The sequence below is a fragment of the Diospyros lotus genome, chromosome 14 (genome assembly GCF_014633365.1).
Source record: "Diospyros lotus cultivar Yz01 chromosome 14, ASM1463336v1, whole genome shotgun sequence".
In the NCBI taxonomy this organism is placed as follows: Eukaryota; Viridiplantae; Streptophyta; class Magnoliopsida; order Ericales; family Ebenaceae; genus Diospyros; species Diospyros lotus.
In genome coordinates this window covers 24,320,063-24,340,782 of record NC_068351.1, presented here as the reverse complement: position 1 = coordinate 24,340,782, position 20,720 = coordinate 24,320,063, and the positions used below count along the sequence as shown (strand labels likewise).

At 38.5% G+C, this 20,720-nt stretch overlaps 1 protein-coding gene across 2 annotated transcripts in view; it reads left to right on the top strand.

The window, feature by feature from the left end:
* The window catches only part of LOC127790520 (uncharacterized), a 99,003-nt gene that overhangs the window by 63,276 nt on the left and 15,007 nt on the right, over positions 1–20,720 (top strand). Inside the window, exons 12-13 of one of the 2 annotated variants that reach the window (XM_052320068.1) lie at positions 951–1,022; positions 5,562–5,705. In XM_052320068.1, the coding sequence (XP_052176028.1) occupies positions 951–1,022; positions 5,562–5,705 (216 nt within the window). The remainder of the gene's footprint in view (positions 1–950; positions 1,023–5,561; positions 5,706–20,720) is intronic. The other variant, XM_052320069.1, reaches the window with a different exon arrangement.

The window sequence follows — 20,720 nt, the reverse complement described above, 5'->3', positions numbered from 1 at the left end:
TACTGATAGAAAAGACTATTTTTCTGCTATAAAGCAGAAGAAGAAATTTGGAGATTCTACTGTGAAGCAGAAAAAGCAGCAGCAGAAATAAAATTATTTTTAGAAAAGATTACCCCCAATCAATGTTACAAACTTTACACTTGTCAAATAATACTAGTTATGTAATTTTTTTGTCAATACCCTTTGTGGTAATTTTATTTTTATAGCATTTTTTTTAACTAGGCATTTGCCAAACACACATAACAACACTAAAAGCATTTCTTAGATGATCTAGCCAAACACGAAAATGCTTTTCCTCAAAAGTGATTCTTATAAAAGCATTTAATAAACTATTTTTGGAAAAAAAATTACCACTAATCAACATTACAAACATTACACTTTTCAAATAGTATTAACTATATAAACAATTTTCTAAATACACTTTTTGTTAATTTTATTGTTAAAAGCATTTTTTTATTCATCACTGGCCTAATGCATATAACACTAAAAGTGTTCTTAGATGATCTGACCAAATGCTAAACTATTTTTCTTCAAAAGTGATTCTTATAAAAGTGTTTTCTACAGAAGTAAGTTTGCAACAGAAACTTCACAACAATGCTAGACGGGCACTATACTCCTGCTGTTATTATTTCTTCCTTTTGTTTTGTTTCCTGTAAAGTTAAGGAATGAGGCTGGAAAAAAGGTTCTAATAAACTCAAATTATATAATAGTATCGCCAGGAATCAACATGAGATTGGGCATCAATTTATTGGTACTGCTTATATCCTTTCTGGCTGCAATGGATATTGTTCTTGGCATCCATGACAATGATGCCATCATTTTCTTTTTTATTTTGCATTCCTTTTGTTAGAAAACTGTTATTGCTATTGTTAGAAAACTCGCATAGTAACTAGTGTTAGACAATGGATGCACATTCCTTACATGCTTACATTTCAATGTATGAAGATCAGGCCTTCAGCGTTTGAGATGTTTGGAATTGTCTGACACTGAAGTTGGAAGCAATGGCCTCCGTCATCTCTCTGGTTAGATTTTAACTCTGGTTACCGTATGCAGGACAGTTACAAGTCCAAAAGAAATGATAATCAACGTGTTGGAACTTGCTTTCTTTCTATTGAGCTACATTGACAGTCAAGTGTTCTGTTCATTTACATGAGATTTTTCTACCTTTATTTTAAAAAAAGAAAAAATCTCATTTACCGCCGTTTGCTGGTTTCCTAGATGTGTGCCTATGATGCCTTGTTCCTGGTACTGAAATTTTATGATGCATTAGTGCATTATGTTGACATGTTGTCAAACCTGCTAAGATATGGGCGCACAGAAAATTTTTCCCAAATGGGTATGGTTGGGGAGTGTTGGAATGGGTTCATTGGATACACAATTACATCATCCCTCAAATAAATCAAATATTTTTTCTTTTCTAGTAACTGTTTAGACAAGCCTTGCAATGGGATACTATACTGAGTTTAGTTCCATTTGACAATGGCACACTAAAGGGCAGTAGTTCCATTTGACAATAGTACAGTAAAGGGCTATTTGAAAATGCTGCTGGAAATTTCCATTCCGTTTCATGCTTCTCATTCCATTCCATTTTGAGTTAGGGAAAATGAAAACTGAAATTGTTCTTTGATTTTGCTGTCAATTCAGTTGTCAAGAAAATGGAAAGAAAAATTGAAAAGGTATTTGATATTTCTAATCCGTGTTCAATTTTTTTTTTTCAAAAATACATGATACAATTTCAAGTAAAAATTCAGTTTTTTTTTGGGAAAAATAAGAAAATCTAGAAAACACTCTTCATCTTCTTCAAGAAACTCATTGTGTATATATATGTAGAGAGAGAAGATACATCAGGATTCACTGGACATGCAAACACATGTGTATAGAGAGTAAATCTGGGTCAGCGACCACAGATCTGTGGTATGTGTGTGTGTCTGTATATATATATATAGAAGAGAGAGAAAGCAAGGGGGGGGAGGGGAGGGGGTGAAATAAGTTTTTTTCTTTGTAACTAAATGGAAAAAACTGAAAATGGAAAGGGTTTTGAACCCTTTTCTTTTTTTTTTTGCTTGGCAGTTTTAAACCCCTTCAGTTCTTCCATTTTTCTACAAAAAGTGTTTTGGTTTTTGGAATGAAAAGTTGGTTGCCAAACACCATTTGGAATGAATTTTGAACAGCACTTCAAGTGTAGAGTTTGTCTTTATTGTTATTATTTTGGGAACCGCCTTCTGGTGGGGGCTAGGGGGGGTGTTCATGTTGGTTATCTAGATTATGTTCAAGAATCAAAAAGAGACATCTGTTATTCCATTGCACCACTTTTCACCCACAATGTGATAAAGCTTCAGAGAGTGTGTCAGAAATGGGGCTTGTAGATAAAGATAAAGGAGTAATATGATGAGGGCAGAGAATTATAGGAGAAATGCAGATTGGATGGGAATTATAGTAACACTTACCTTTCCATACAGCAATAGGAAGGTCCGACTGTTGGAGACCCGATCTGAAGATGAGGTAAAAGTTGGTTCACATGGAGCATCGGAGGCTGGCTGGGTTACTTGACCTCTATGAATAATTTGCATAGGATAGGATGGTAATGCTTATACCCTTTTTAGATGGAGTGTAACCCAATAAAATACACTTAATAGGTTCAAGGACTCAATTTGTCAACTTCACGAGTAGATGAATGAAGGAAATACAGCATAATATAAGAGAAGGAAGAAGAAATCATGACTGAACGAGTAAAAATGATAAAATGAGGAGATTTACTCTATAATTGATGACTGCATCTGGTTAATCATGTAACATAACTTGTGTTAAGAACAATATCATTCTAAAATGGTTTGGGCACATGCAAACCAATAAATAAACAATGAGCAGTTCTCACAATATGTTTATTCTTCTTTTCAGCAGCTCCATTTTGTTGCAGAGTGCAAGAACAAGAAGAATAATGATGCAAGAAACAATCATAAAATCACAAAAAAATTTTGAGGGACACTCTTTAGTATTATCACTATGAGCAGTTCTAACATTAAGTTTTCAAAAACAAATAAATCTTGCAAAATAACAACAAACTTAACAAAATTGAAATCCCTACCCCGAATATTTGAATGAGCTGACATGAGGGCCTCATACCCTATTCTTAACTCAAGCAAAAGAGACACTGGATGATGCTCTCTCAACTAGCAACACTCATAATGTAAAGAACTCAAATGGCCCCAAATATGGATGACATTTAAATGAGAAGCAACAAACGGATGGGCCCCTTCAGGTGCATCTCCTCCATTAATCTTCTCTGTTGTCTTGAAATCTTGAAGAATTCGGTGTGAAAATGTTCTGAATAATTAAGAATTTTTGTAAGTTTATCGATAGACATATGAAATTATGAAGGAATGAAAGTATACACATGGCAAAGGAGAATGAGATGAATACGTTAGGATGATTAGTCCTGTCCTACTAATAATAGTAGAGCCATTGGCTGTTATAACATCACAAGTGAAAATGTATAGTATTGGAAAATAACCATGATGAACATGTGATCTAAAAGGGTGTCTCTAGTGCTATAGTGCATAAGGCTTCCCGCTTTGCAAGGGTCGAGGCAGGGCTGTTTCTATGCACGACAAGACCCTTGCTTTATAAAGAATCTATTTCTAAAATATGAGCCTGTGACTTCTCAATCATAAAAGAAACTTTACAGTTGCTACCAAGGCTTAACCATATTACCCGGTTTGCAGGATGTTTGGTAGATGGAACAAATTACCATAAGCCATAACTCATAACCCATACAAAAGATTGACATTCATAATTCATATTCATTGTTCATAACTTCGAACGTCCATAACCCATAGTCCATACATCAAAGTTTGCATAAGAACCACAAAAGAAGAGGTAACAGCTCTGATGCTTTTTGCAACCTCTATCACTATATGTCGTCTTCGTCATCCCATATCATATTCCTTTGTCTGTTTCCATTTGTCGTCCTTGAAGAAGATTTGCCTGCCATGAGCTATTGCAGAGAGAAAGGAAGAAGAAGAGGTAACAGCTCTGATGCTGGTCTTATTATAAATCAACTCTTAAGAATTTTGGATTTGATGCTCCTCTTCTTCCGTTCTGTGTTTTTTTTGGATCTCCAATATTGATGATCGAACATGTACCATGGTGTTCTAGATTATCAATGCACTGCATTCCAATACGCACGAATTAGAATGCAGTTCCCAGGGGGGTGGGACAAATCTGTTAACTATGGGCTCAACCTCCATATCATCTAATGTAGGAAAATCATAATTCAAGGGTTGGGACTACTAGAGGTAAGACAATTGTTACCAGGTTCCCTTTCCCCCCTGGACCCACAACTAGGATCACTAGTTCCAGATTTTGGTTCTTTTGCATCTCAAGACCGCAAGGAGCGCGATCCAAGTCCCCAAGAATGGGGATAGGAAGGAATGCATGGAATTAATTAAAACTATTTAATAAAATTAAAGTCAGAATAATTTTCAAAGAAAATTAGAGAAAAGAAAGCTATTCTACCTTACTTGTATATTCTATTGCATTTTTAATTATATTCAAACTTGACTTTGTTTACATAGGATCCTTCAATGCATAAGTTGTATAAGAAAATAAAAAAGAATTCAAAAAAAACAAACTAACTTCTATAATAAGGAAATGTAAAATGTACAACCTAAAATAATTATCACGGGTGGTTTGATCTTGCCCGGGCCGTGTGGCCTTAGATGCCCCAGTTGTCCCTCTGAACACTAAGTCAGCCTCTCCTCCTAGATGATATTCAACAAGGTAGAGGATGGATGAAAGGTGAAAAGGAAGTCAAGTGTATGCAAAGACACAAGTAAATGTGGGGAAAAGAAGGCAACCTCTTCACTATATATGGGAAAATTGGTACAAGTTTCATCAATCAAAAAATGTTGTATGTACATTGCTATTTATAGGCCTCAAAGCCTGCTCAAAACTGGCATGGATGGAAAAATTCCTGCTTGAACTTGAAGTGGTTACTATCATATATTTTCTATTTATACTAGTTTTGGCATGGGTGGCAAAAACACAAGAATAAAGTAGGTACAATGGATTGAAATTTTCAATAGTGGTGACCATCATATATTTGCTAGTTATACCAGTTTTGGCATGGGCGGCAAAAACACAAGAATAAAATAGGTACAATGGATTAAAATTTTCTGGTGTCATATATAGTAACATGCATTGAGAGAATTCTAGAACAGTCTATCAAGTGTAGTCCCTGCTTTGTACCTAAACTAAGCAAAAGTGCACTGTTTATAGCTATACCTTTATATTGTATACTTTAATATGTAAATTACTTCTTAAGACCTACATTTTGGGACTAGATGAAGTGTTTATATAATGTTTTACTTTGTGAATTGATATTCACTTTAGCTCCATATATCTGCGTACCATGTTAATTGGGGAAAAAAAAGATTCAATCATTCTCCCTCGTAGATGCAAGGTTGCAGTTGTTTAGTGGATTAGCTGATGCCATTTTTTATTTGCAGAAAGCAGTTGTCATGTTTATTTTTATTAATTATGATTTTGATTGTTCCTTTTAGGTTTAACTACTTTGGAGAGCATAAATCTGTCCTTCACTTTTGTTACTGACGGTGGTTTACGAAAATTGTCTGGATTGTCATTAATCAAGTCACTAAATTTGGATTCCCGCCAAATTACTGATGCTGGACTTGGTGCTCTTACCAGTGAGTGTTTTTTGAAGTGCTGTCCCTGTTGCGCTTGACTTTTTTTTCTATGTTAGGTCAAATTGGTTGGTTATTATATATATCCCCCCCCCCCCCCCCCCCCCCCCCCCCCCCAAAAAAAAAAAAAAAAAAAAAAAAAGAAGAGAAACACATGCATGCACGCACAAATAATACTAATAACAAGAGAGAGAGAGAGAGAGAGAGGAAAAACAACTAATGACTATTTATTTGTTAATAATTATCATTGCATTTTTTTAGTAGGTTACACCTCAGTATGTAACACTTGAGTTTTCTTAATCATGATGCTTATTACAGAAATATTTTGGAAGAAAACCTCACTCTATTCATCAGTTTGATCAGTATATATAAAGATTACATCCTTCCTAGTTTCCTATTATATATGCTAAAAATAGGAAGTTACACCTATACTAGCTAGGAAACTGTCATGCCCCTAGGGTTGTCCCAGGGTTTAGAAAGGAAATGAGAAGAATTTGGGGGACAGAGTAGAAATGGAGGGAGAGGCAGAACAGAAAGAGAGAGAGAACAGAGAGAATTGAGGGAGATCAGTGGAGATCGAGAGAGAGAAATGTAGAGAGCGATGACAGAATTTAGATTATTATTCCACAATGCAATTCTCTACCTACTCTAGCCTATTTATAGGCTGGAACAACTGAAAAATACTGTTAGATATATTATGATTTATTTCCTTCCATGTATTTAGATGTGTAGAATGTATATATAGTCAACAAGTAATTAGCAGATAATTAGTCTCCATAATCTGCCTTATTCTTTGTAATTGGCCTATAAATAATATAATTGACAGGCTAATCTCTCAAGTTTTCTCTCCCACTCACTCTCACATGGTATCATAATTGTGTTGAGAAAACCCTAAAGTTTCCCGCTGTGTGTCTATCTCCAGCGGCTCTCAACCCTGTTGTTTCTCTTTCTACCCCACTCTCTCTCTCTACCCATAGTTGACCTAGACAGGCTAATCTCTCAAGTTTTTCGGTGCCTTTACTAAGAACTAACCACACCATCACCCTCAAACACCTCTAATTGACCTACCTCCGATGCCGCGCCACCACAGGTGAAGGCATGAGCACCCACGCGCCACGCACACAATATGCTTCTGCCTCCACGTGTAGGTGCGTTTGTCATCTTGCCTCCAGCCACCCCAAATTTGACCTCTGACACCCCCTAAGCCTATTCCCTTTGTCAAATCCCTCACCAATGCCCCCACTCTGAAATTTCACCATGTCTAACCTTGGTGACACCACCTCAGCCCTTGGTGCTCTCGTTTCAACACCTGAAGCCTCCTCTGCCTTATAAACCCTTGTCGTCTCTAACCTTGGGACACCTAACATCACCACTATCAAATTGATAGGGTTTGCCAACTATCTCTCATGGGTAGTCTCTGTCAAAATGTGGTTCAAAGGACAAGGCTAAGCTAATCATCTTATCACAAAGGCTGAAAGTGTGGCAGCAACCAACCGGGTTAAATGGGAACAAGTCGATACCTAGTTGTGCAGTATCTTGTGGTAATCCATTGATCCGTCAGCCTTGTAGCTTTTTGGCCCCTTTAAAACCTGTGTTGAAGTGTGGAAAGAAGTTGAAGAGTGCTATACCAATGATATCCAATGTTTGTATACTATGGTTTCCAATATCAAGAACCTCAAACAAGAGACCTCCATGGAATCTTATCTGGGGCAGGTTCAAGTACTCATGCAAGAATTTGATGCTCTTCTCCCTTTTACTATGACCTGTGCTAAACAGACTGCATAGCGAGAGAAGTATTTCATGGTTATTGCTCTCTTTGGATTGAAAACTGAATTTGACATCGTTAGACATCAAATCCTAAGCAACTCCACTAATCCTACCATGAATGATTCTTTCAAAAGGTTGCTGAACATGACAGGTGTGCACAATGTGTCCTCTTCATCTACTACTGCCCCTTTATCCAAATCTTCAACTCTTGTATCTCAGGCTTCCAACTCAGGAGGAAACATGGGACATAATAATAGTTGTCCACGTTCACAGTGAGCCTTTTGCAAGAAAATGGGTCATCTTGAGGAAAAATGCTAGAAGAAACATGGTCGTCCAACTGCTCCGTTAGCATCGTCTGCCAATGCAGCTAATGTGTTTTAGGGTGATCTTAGTCTTGCCTCATCTCTGCCGGGTTCATAGTTGATACCTATGTCTATAGTAGAGTATGATGCTTTCTTGAAATTCTAGGCCGCACAACAATCTCGCACAACAATCTCAAACTGGTGACCTTGTTGCTTGCATTGCTAAAGGTCAATCTCTTGGTTCTTGGATTATAGATTCTGGCGCCATTGACTATATGTGTGGCAATAAACTTCTTTTATTCTCATTTACCTATTATGATACTTTGCCCCCTGTTACCCTTGCTAATGGCACCTATTAGAAGACGAGAAGCTTTCCTAATGCAACTTTCCTAATGTGCAAATTCCTTATATTCTTTGTATCATGTAGTGTTTTATTTATTTGTTTGATTCGATTGTATTTAGCAGCCGTAGTTTATTTCCTTTCCTTTTCTATCCATATTTCCTAAACTAGTTTAGGAAACTATCTAATTAGGAAACTTCCTAATTCGACTTAGGAAATTGATTCCTATACGAGTGATAGGCGTGTATATATGTGGCTGGAATCTATTAAAATGAATAAGATTGGTCTTTTACCTTCTTCTTGACATGGTATTAGAGCCCTAGGTTTTTCCCTCGAAGTAAGACCTTCCTTGGTTGTTTGTAGCCGAAACCTTCTTGATCCAATCTTCTTTCACAATCCTAGAAATATAACTGACTCCATGGAATCCGGTAGCACCACTGAAGTTCCTTTTTGGGGTAGTTCTAGCCATGGTGCGATCATCGATGGAACAAAGAGAATGCCTTTGCCCGGTGTAGCCTTTAGGTAGTTTAAGATCCTCCTCACAGCATGCATGTGTTCCTTGGTGGGATTGTGCATGAATTGTCTTACTAGGTTGACAACAAAGGCTATGTCAAGCCTAGTGTGAGAGAGATATCTCAACCTCCCTAGTAACCATTGGAATCTTCCTTTATCTACTACCTCTCCAATAGGATTCTCCTACAACTTGGTGTTAGGATTCACTGGTGTGCCAGCACTTTTTCCCCCTATTAGACCTGTTTCAACTAGCAAATCAAGTACATACATATGTTGAGACAAGAAAATCCATGCCTTAATACCACTTCAATTCCCAAAAAATATTTCAACACACCAAGGTCCTTAATTTCAAATTCCTTGGCTAAATTGTGCTTAAGCATTTGCTGTTCTTCTTCATTATTCCTTGTCACCACAATATCATCAACATAAATGAGTAAGGTTGTTATCTTCTCTCCCAAGTACTTCATAAAAAGAGTATGATCCCCTCTACTTTGATGGTACCCCATAGGTTTCATGGTCTTAGAGAACTGGCCATACTAGGCTCATGAGGACTACTTGAGGCCCGTACAAAGCCTTCTTAAGCCTACAAATTTTTCCCGCTTCTTGTTGAAAGCCTGGAGGTAACTCCGTGAAGACCTCCTCCTCCAAATCTTCATGTAAGAAGGTGTTTTTGACATCTAGTTGCTACAACTTCCACCCAAAAGTAGTTCCTAGAGAGATAAGGATGTGGATTGTTTGCCATTGGGGCAAAAGTCTCAAGGTAATCTATGCCATAGGACTGAGTATAGCCCTTGGCCACCAATCGTGCCTTGTACCTCTCTAAGGTGCTTTCAGCCTTGTATTTTAGATTGAAGATCCACTTGCAACCCACTGGTTTGACCTCCTTGGGTCTAGGCACTAATTCCCATGTCTGATTCTTATTTAGGGCTCTCATCTCCTCTAACATAGTCTCCTTCCATTTCAGATCTTTTAGAGCCTCCTCCACGGATTTTGGAATAACAATAGCATCCAAAGATGTGAGGAAACTTGTATGGCTTTGGGAAAGGCGATGATAGGATAGATAATTGGCTAGTGGATGTTTGGTACAGGTTCTGACCCCTTTCCTTACAGTAATAGGTAGGTCTAGATCAGTTGGTTCAGGGTTAAACCATGCTGGAATGGAATCTGCTTGAGGTGTCAATTCTAGACCAGGGTTAGGAGCTAATGATGATTTTGGCTGAGGAGCCTCATTGGGTTGTCTTCTTTCAAATATATAAGGAGAGCCCTTAAATCTCACTAGGGATGGCGACTTTTAGTTTGCTTGTTCATTGCAGCTTACATTTTGAGGAGAGGAATTAGGGAATTAGGTATGTTGAGGAGAAGGAATAGAAATGAGGTTAGGAATTGTATCAGTGCCATCAAGTTTACTGGAGCTTGATGTTGCTGATTCTAGGTTAGGAAAGAAATGCCTAGGGTCTTGATCCTCATCTCCTATAGTCTCCCCTTGAGGTGTTGCTTGAGGAGAAGCAAAAAAATGGTTGAAACTCAACAAAGGTGACATCTTTGGAGACATAAAACTTGCACAAGGTAGGGTTGTAACATTTATAGCCTTTTTGGATAGAAGAGTACCAAGGAAGACACATTTATGAGCCTCTAGGATCATGTTTGTCCCGATTGGCTTTAGGAATGTGAACAAAACACACACACCCAAACACTTTAAGAGGTAGAGGAGAATGCAAACTCAGATTTGGGAAGAAAGAAGCTAGACATTGGAAAGACCTTTGGTTATTGAGGACCCTAGATGGAACCCTATTAATCACATACGTTGTTGTCAAAACAACTTCCCCCCAAAAATGTTTAGGGACATGGTGATGGTGAAGAAGAGTTCGTGCCACATTGAGGAGATGTCTCATCTTCTGCTCAGCTATTCCATTTTGTTGTGGAGTATTTATGCAGGAAGATTCGTGGATTATCCCCTCTTGTTGGAAAAACTGATACGAGTGATTGTTGAAATAATCCTTTGCATTATCAGTCCTAAATTTTTGGATAGGGGTGCCAAATTGAGTGGATATCATTTTGCAAAAATAGGGTAAGACAGTCCCAATGGTAGCCTTATCTTTTAGCAGAAAATCCAACACATGCTGGTACAATCTATCACGGCCTAAGCTTGACAATTTTCTCTCTTCCTATTCGATATGAATGGGAAGATGTTCCTAAAGGAACAGAGTACTGAATAGAGGAAGGAAAGAAGGAGAGAGAGAGAGAGAGAGAGAGAGAGAGAGAGAGAGAAAGTAAGAACGAGAGAGAGAATATGAAATCTTCAAATTCTTCATTGATACACAAGGAATCGTTAGTCGACAATTTATACAGCTCGCCAAGATAGATTTCTATAGCGAGGCAGTTGTAATCGTCTTCTGCCAGCTATATCCACATGCACGTGGATTCCCTAGGCTAACAATAACAATCTCTAACAAAATTGAAATTACAGCAGTAAGTAAAAATGATAGTAAGGAAATTACAATTGTAAAAGAATCCCCTGTACATTTTCCTTTCTGTACATATTTCCTAAACTAGTTTAGGAAACTATCTAATTAGACTTAGGAACTTGATGCTTATACGAGTGATATGCGTGCATATATGTGGCTGGAATCCATTAGAATGAGTAAGATTGGTCTTTTACCTTTTTCTTGACAGTACCAAAATTGCAGTTAAAAGGGATACGCCAAACCATACCCAACTCATCTTTATCTTTGAATTTTGTTTTATATGTCCCTGACAATCTTTTTAATTCAATTTCTGCTCATTAAAACTCTTAACTGTTTAGTCACCTTTATAACTCTAATTGTGTACAGGACTAGGAGCAGATGATTAACGTCACGCATGAGTCACATGGTCACTACCATCTTGTTGCGCCTAGTTCACCAATAGCTTGCATGAGCATTACCTCTCCCGTACTCCTCCATAATTGCCTGGGTCACTTGAGTCTCTCTAAACTTGAGAAATTGGTTCTAAGTTTATCCTCTTTATCTGTTTTAGATTGTGAGTCATATCAACGTAGAAAACACACTCGTAGTCACTTTCCTCGTAGAGTCCCCAATCGAGCTGAGTCTCCTTTCTTATTCACACATATGTATGGGGTCTTAGTCATGTTAACTCTACTTTGGGCTTTTCTTATTTTTGTTACCTTTATTGATGACTATTCTCATTATACTTTGATATTTTTCAATGAAAAGTCGTTCAGAGTTGTTTTCCATATTTCAAACATTTTGTACTAAAATAAAGATTCAGTTTGGAAAAATTATTTGTGCCTTGCGTAGTGATAATGCTCCAAAATATTTTCCATCTCTATTTACAACATTTATGGTTACTCAGGGCATTTTACACCAATCTTCTTGTCCATACACTCCACAACAAAATGGAATAGTTGAAAGGAAAAATTGTCATTTAATTGAGATTGCCCGAACTCTATTATTGCATGCTAATCTTCCTTCTAAAATCTGGGGTGGCACAGTTCTTTCTACCTATTATTTTATTAATTGCATCCCTCTTTTGTTTTGCAGGATCAAATCCCTTATAGTATTTTGTTTCCTACTCAACCGTTTTATTTCCTTTCTCTTTGTGCCTTTGGTTGTGTTTGTTTTGTGCATTGCCTAACTCCTGGACAGGACAAGCTCGCTGCTAAGGCACTTAAATGTATTTTCTTGGGCTTTTCTCGGTTACAGAAGGGCTACAAATGCTATTCTGCTGAGTTAAACTGATACATCATGTCTGCTGATATCACTTTCTTTGAACAACACAATCCAACGTCAAAACCATCCAACTTAGAAGAGATAGAGGAACTTATCGGCCAAGAGCTGAACCAGACATGATGACCTGGTCGGCTCCACTACTTTAACCCAAGCCACTAACTTGGCTAGCAACAAGTTAAAGATGTCAACCGCACCAGATCCCTGATCCTTGAAGACTTAACTTGTTCCACTCCAGCCACACCGTCCATAGTGTTGTATACAAGAGAGACTTTCAAATCTTCCTCTACACTTTACCCCAAGCAAAAAAATCTCATTAATCAAATAGATGCCCAATTGAGCTTGGACAAACCCACACATATCCCCACCACCTAAAAATCTGCCGCCACAAATGCAAGACTGTCTCACAATGAACGAAAAGGTGGTCCACAGACTCCGGATCAAAGCCACAAAACACACAAAGCAAATCATCCCCCTGCAGAATCCCTTTCCTACGCAGATTATCCTTGGTGTTAATTTTCCCCCAAATGACCAGCCCCACAAACAACTCCACCTTTGGAGGAGCCAAATTGCCCCAAACATGAGCAACCAATAATCAATAATTGATTGAGGGAACATTGGATCCAAACATCGATGAGCAAAGTTCTCATGGAAAGAGTGCGCCAAAAAAGAACTAGCGCCCTCAAATGACCAAAAAACCCGATCCCCCCTTTCTCTTACTAGATGGACTTGGGAAATAACCCTTAGCAACTCAGCCCAGAGAGACTCTTCCCTTTCAAGAAGCGGCCTCCTCCAGTTAAGACACAAAAACCACATATTATTCAACTAGAATCCCAACTCTGCCACTCGCTTTCCTTTATCCAAAGACACTGCACAAAGCCGTGGGAATGAGACCGAGAGAGGAGAGATACCCACCCAAATATCTTCCCAAAACTAAGCCAAATCACACCTACCTAGACAAATGTTAACCCCTTCCATGGCCATTACCCGAGCCTCATTGCTGCAAGTAAAAGAACCAACAATGCCTCACCACCAAGAACTAAAACTCCGTTTAACCTCCACATCTTGAATACCAGGAAAAATGCCTTTATACCTAGCCTCGACAACTTTACACTTGAGCTAATCCCTCATACTAATCATCCTCCAGAGCCATTTAAAGAGCAAGGCTTTGTTTTTGACCAACAAAGACCCCACCCCCAGCCCTCCCAACTTATTAGGGTGCTCAACCAATTCCCATCTAGAAAGGTCCATTTTCGCCGCCCCCTCATTTTCGAACCACAAAAACTTCCTCTAAAGTTTAGCAATTTATTTAGCCACCCCCACAAGAATTTTTAAAAGAGGCATGTAATAAACTAGCAAATGATTGAGAACCAATTTTATTAATGATAACCAACCAGCCATGGATAAAATCCCCGCCTTCCGAGAAGCAAGCCAACACTTAACCCCACTTCCCTACTTGGATTAGTTCCTAGCTAGAAACCCATATAGGGAATGGGGAAAGAAACAATTTCGCACCTCAATAAAGCAGCAGCCTCCAACAATCATTCTTGATTAACATTTACCATACAGAGGCCAGACTTTTTAAAACTAATACGCAGGCTAGACATGAGCTCAAAACATCTGAAGATCTGCTTGAGAGAACAAACACGTACCATCTTAGCTGGGCAGAAAATCAATGCATCATCAACGAATTGAAGAAGGGTGATCTATATAGCAGGGGACCCCACCGAGACACCCCTAAACAAATCTAGATCTGAGGCCTAAGAGAATAGCCTATTAAGACCCTCAGTCGCCAATAAGAACAGTAGGGACAACAGATCCCCTTGGTGAAGCCCCCACGCCATATCAGAATCTCCTACAATAGAACCATTAACCAAGGCCATTATCCACTGCTCCAGCATAGTTTCTAATCTAAGCAATCCATTTAGGCCCAAACCCCATAGCTTCCATAACACCCATGAGATACCCCTAGGCCACATTGTCAAACACCTTACAAAAATCCAGCTCAAGGAAAGCCATCTTTTTCTTAGCTTTCTTCACCGCGTCCACCACCTTTTTTTTCAGCTAGAATCTGATGACCCATGCTGACTCTTTCTCTTCGCCAAACATCCCTCCTACCACAGATCTAGACCTAGACAGTCTCCCTATTGCCCAATGCAAAGGTAAACGATCTACCCTTAATCCTTACCCCATTGATCATGTTTTGAAATTTGACCGCATATCACTTGCCTATTGTGCCTTTGTTTCGAGTCTTTCTTCTATCCCTATTCCTAAAGATACAGGTGAAGCCTTATCCCTTCTTGGTTGGCGCCGAACTATGATTGATGAGATGGAAGCATTGAAGATAATCCTAGAATAAAACGATAAAGTCGGACGAAGAGAAAGGGATTCAAAGATGCAACGAAGATAAGAAGATAGAGCAAAAGCTATATCCGAAAATATAGGAGTTTAAATCACTCCAAATATGTTGTATTTTAATTTTAAATATCCTAATCTTTAGCTAAGAGATAAGAAGTATAGCTGTATTTAAAGTAGCCTTGTATCCTAGAATCGGGAGGATAGTTTTTTGTGCATTCTAGTTCTTTTTCAATTAGAAATCCAAGTCTGAAATTGTTCATGGTATCAAAGCTTGGTTCTCGATAACCAGCACATCAACTTTCCTCAAGATGACCGACTCCTCAACCACAAGTGCAACCTCCAATATCGGTCCTACAACCTCTCGATCGGTTCCTCCAACTCCTCCTCCCTCTCCCTTCTCGTTAGATCACCGTACTCTTCAAATCACACAACATAAACTTAATAGGACCAATTTTCGAGAATGGTCTCAGTCGGTTATGTTGGTGATGAAAGGCAAAGGAAAAATGGGTATCTCACAGGAGTAATACCTTAGCCAGATTCTAAAACTACCGAGTATGAAGCATGGAATGCTAAAAACTCTATAGTGATGGCTTAGCTCATCAATTCCATGGAGCCAAAGATAGGGCGAACCTATCTATTCTACAAGACAGTAAAGGACGTATGGGATGCTATCTAGAGCCTATATTCAAACATGGAGAACACAACACAATGCTTTGAGGTGCGATCAGCCTTGAGAACCACTTGCCAAGGTAACCATTCGATGACTGAATACTATAATATTCTATCTAAATTATGGCAAGAAAAGGACTTGTTTTATGATATACAATGGGAGTGTATGAAGGATGGAGTAAAATATGCAAAGATTGTGGAGAAAGAATGGGTATTTGATTTCCTACATGGATTAAATCTAGACTTAGATGAAGTCCGCAAAAGGCTCCGAGGGATGAAACCCTTTCCCTCCATCAAGGAGGCCTTTGCTGAGGTTAGGAGGGAGGAAAGCCGGAAAAAAGTCATGTTAAATACAGCTCTTGAGGTCAATAATCAGGATGGATCAGCACTTACAGCCTTGAAGCAAAGGACAACACCACCTTGAGGAGATCATACACAAGTCAGACCTTAGTGTGATTGATCATTTCAAAAGACCTTACCATACTAAAGAAACCTGCTGGAAAATACACGGGAAGCTTGCTAATTGGAGGGGGAGAAATCAGAATCAGAAGAGGCCACAAGCAGCTTATGCAGTGGATGTAGAAGATGGTAAGAGTTTTACCTTAACCTCTAATCAATTGGAGGTTTTGTAGCAGGTTTTAAAACAAACAGGGATTACAAAACCCTCCAATTTTGAGGAAGTAATAAATCCAACTGCCTCCCAGGTGACACAAGGTAAGGGTTATAATTGCTATCTCTCTAAGTTACTAAATGGGAATGATTGGATTGTTGATACAAGGGGCTCTGACCATATGACCGGATCCATGCATGGCATGGTGGATTACAAATTGTGATAGGAATATAAAGGTGATTATGGCATATGGTACAATATCATATGTTGAAGGGAAAGATTCGGTATACTTAAATGATTTATGGCTGAAATCTGTCTTATATGTGCCCTCTTTAAGATGCAACCTGCTATCTATCAGCAAAGTCACTAGAGACATGAACTGCAAAGTAATTTTTTCTCCTACTCAATGTGTGTTTTAGGACCTACTTTCAGGGAGGATGATTGGCAACGCTGAGGAGAGAGAAGGCCTTTACTATGTGAAAGGACTAGTTACTGCTTCTTTTCTTATTCCTAGATTACAAAATTCCTTTGTTTCTTCTGTTGTTTCAGATTCTAATATTCACTTATGGCACAAGAGATTAGGCCACTCGAATTTTCGTTCTTTAAAGCTTTTGTATCCTCGTTTATTTAGCAATAAAATGAGTGATTCCTTCAACTGTGAATAGTTTATTCTTGCTAAACAAACAAAATCTCCACATCCTATTCATACCTATAAACCAACCAAACCTTTCTACATAATCCATAGTGATGTATGGGGACCAACTAGAGTACCAAATTTAACTAACACTCGCGGGTTTGTCACCTTCATTGATGACCATACCAGGGTATGTTGGGTATTTTTGATGAAGGAAAAATCTGAGGTTTACACAATTTTCAAAAAATTCCATCAAATAGTCCGTAACCTATTTCTCACATCCATCCATATCCTTTGATCGGATAATGGAAAAGAATACTTCTCATCTGAGTTTGAGACATATCTAAGTGACAATGGTATTTTTCACCAAAGCACGTCCCTATAATCCCCAACAGCCGTGGCAGAAAGGAAGAACCGACATTTGCTCGAAACTGCCCGAACACTAATGTTTTCCAGTTTTGTGCCTACATCCTATTGGGGAGAAGCCATTCTCACTTCACCCTATCTCATTAATCGGATCCCTTCTAAAGTCCTCAACTTCAAAACCCCTTCAAACATTCTCATTACCTCATACCCTCACCTAACCCGCATTCTGAACTCCTTATCCCCTAAAGTTTTCGGCTGTACTGCTTATGTTCACAACTACAGCTCTAAATTGCATCCAAAATCCTTGAAGTGTGTATTTGTTGGTTATTCTCCTACATAACAAGGATACAAGTGTTATTGTCCTAACACAAAAAAAATTCTTGTGTCTTGTGATGTCTCCTTTCTCGAACATCAGTTTTATTACCCTACAACCAATCTGCAGGGGGAGATTCCAAGTGCAAATCAGGGCAGGGATAATTGTTGGGATGCTAGTCTTTTTCCTGAAACAGTGTCCTCATCTATTCCTATTCCGAATGATGTAACAAATTTAGGGGGAGAAGAACAGCAGTAGCAACAGCATGTTTCAGAAAAATGTCCTAAAACACAACTGCCAATGAAAGTATATTTAAGGAGAAAGGATCTTGAACCAAGGCAAGATCAATCATCAACCCTAGGACAAGGTCCAACACAAGAAGAGGAAGAGAGGACTGAATCAACAGTACCGTTTGAGGCTTCAAACAAGTCAAACAATTCAGAACTAGAAACTGATAATGTAGAGCTGAACCATATGACCTAGATATTCCAATTGCTTGGAGAAAATGAGTAAGGTCATTTACTCAACATCCTATAACTAACCATTTGGTATACTCTCAACTTTCCCCAAGTTTCAGGGCATTTACCATCAAAGTGGATGAGGTGCAAATTCCAAAAAATATTGATGAAGCCCTATAGAAACCAAATTGGAAAGCGGCTGTAATGGAAGAAATGGATGCCTCAGTAAGAAATGGTATATGGAAGGTGGTATATTTGCCTTAAAATAAGAAAGTAGTAGGGAGCAAATGGGTATTTGTTTTAAAACATAGAGCTGATGGAAGCATTGAATGATATAAAGCCAGGTTGGTGGCCTAAGGATTTACTCAAACTCAATGTATAGATTATGAAGAGACCTTTGCACCCGTTGCAAATCTCAATTCTATACGTGTGTTACTTTCAATTGCAGCTAAATTAAATTGGGAACTACACCACCTTGATATAAAAAATGCATTTCTTAATGGAGATATAGAAGAAGAGGTATATATGAGAATGCCTCCCAAATTTGAAGAAATGGGAAGGCTTGCAGATTAATAAAATCATTATATGGCTAAAACAATCTCCTAGGGCCTAGTTCAAGCGGTTTAGTATCATATTGCTTCAGCTAAGGTATCAATAAGGGCAGTCTGACCATACTCTGTTTACTGAACATGTTGCTAATGGCTTTAAAACTATCTTAATTGTCTATGTGGATGACATTATTGTTACAGGTGATGATAGGAAGGAGATTTCAGCATTAAAGGAACAATTATAGCAGTTTTTTGAAGTAAAAGATCTTGGGCAGATGAGATATTTTCTTGGGATGGAAGTAGCAAGGAGCAAGGAGGGAATCCTTATATCCCAAAGAAAATACACTCTAGACCTATTAAAAGAAACAGGCAAGTTGGGATATAAACCAGCCAATACACCGCTGGAACCCAACTGGAAATACAATAAAATGGGGCAAAGAAAGCAGTTGAGAATTAAAGGTATCAAAGATTAGTAGGAAGGCTGATATATTTGTCTCTTACACAGCCACACATCTCATATGCAGTGAGTAAAGTAAGTTAATACATGCATTTCTTACTAGCAAACATCTTGATGCAGCTTATCATATTCTAAGATACCTAAAAAGGACTCTTGGCAAAGGCATTTTGTTCAGAAAGACCGAAGACCGAGGAATTCAAGGGTTCGTAGATGCTAACTGGGTTGGTTCCTTAGAAGATAGCAAATCAACTTCTAGTTATTGCACAAAACTATGGGGAAACCTTATTAAAAAAATAGAGTGTGGTAGCTAGGAGTAGTGCTGAATCAGAATACCGAGCTATAGCCCAAGGCATTTGCGAAGTAATATGGCTAGGAAAGTTCATGAATGACTTGAAGATGCCTAACACCGATCCTACAAGACCATATTGTGACAATAAATCTGCCATTAGTATAGTAAATAATCCAGTCCAACATGACCGGATGAAGCATGTAAGAATTGATAGGCATTTCATCGGACAAGAGATTGAAGAAGGTTGAATAAACCTAGTATATATTCCTACCAGTTTACAAGAAGCTGATATTCTTACCAAGGCAATGAACAAACAAGGATTTGAAATGATAAATAGGCAAACTGGGAATGAAGGATATCTATTCTCCAGCTTGAGGGGGAGTGTTGTAGATAGTACTAGAATAAAAAGATAAAGTTGGACGAAGAGAAAGGGATTCAAAGATGCAGCGAAGATAAGAAGATAGAGCAGAAGCTATATCCAAAAATATAGGAGTTTAAATCACTCCAAATCTGTTGTTGTATTTTAATTTTAAATATCCTAATCTTTAGCTAAGAGATAAGAAGTATAGCTATATTTAAAGTAGCCTTGCATCCTAGAATCGGGAGGATAGTTTTCTGTGCATTTCGGTTCTTTTTCAATTAGAAATCCAAGTCTGAAATTGTTCACCTTGCACTCCAATGCGACGTGGGAATTGGTTCCTCTCCTGCAAGGAAAGACCATAGTTGGTTGTCGATGGATTTTGCACCCAAGATTGGCCCTAATGGAAGCATTGATCATCTCAAAGAGCTTTTGGTCGCTAAAGGGTACACTCTGATCTTCAGGCTAGATTACAGTGATGCATTCTCTCCGGTGGCCAAGATGGCCTCTGTTCGTCTATTCTTCTCTTTAACTGCTATGCATCGTTGGCCGCTCCATTAGCTTGATATTAAAAATGTGTTCCTTCATGGTGACTTGCAAGAAGAAGTGTACATGGAGCAACCACTTGGGTTTGTTGCTTAGGGGGAGTCTGGGTTAGTTTGCAAACTCTGTAAATCTCTATATGAATTGAAACAATCTCCTCGAGTATGGTTTGGCCTGCTTAGTACTGTTGTTCAGGCATTTGGAATGACCTGGAGTGAAACTGATCACTCTGTCTTTTACCGACACTCGCTATCACAACAATGCATTTTTCTCTTGGTTTATGTAGATGACATTGTCATCTTTGGGAGTGATCAGGTAGGCATATAGTAGCTAAATGAGCACCTATTTAAACATTTTTAGACAAAAGATATCGGACAGCTCAGATACTTCTTGGGTGTTGAGGTGGCATAGTCGAGAGATGGTATTTCTATATCACAGAGGAAGTATGCATTGAATATCCTAGAAGAAACTAGTCTATTAGATTTCAAACCTATCACCACTCCAATGGATCCTAACGTTAAACACTTACCATGTTAGGGGGAGCCATTGTCAAACCCTGGGAGATTGGTGGAAAAGTTGAATTACCTCACAGTAACGAGCCAGCCATCTCTTTCACTGTGAGTGTGGTTAGTCAGTTTCTCAACTCCTCGTGCAACTGTCGTTGGGATGTTGTTCTTCATATTCTAAAGTATATCAAGAGTGCGCCAAGGAAAGGATTACTCTATGAGGATAGGGGACACTCAGAGATTTGTTGCTATTTAGATGCTG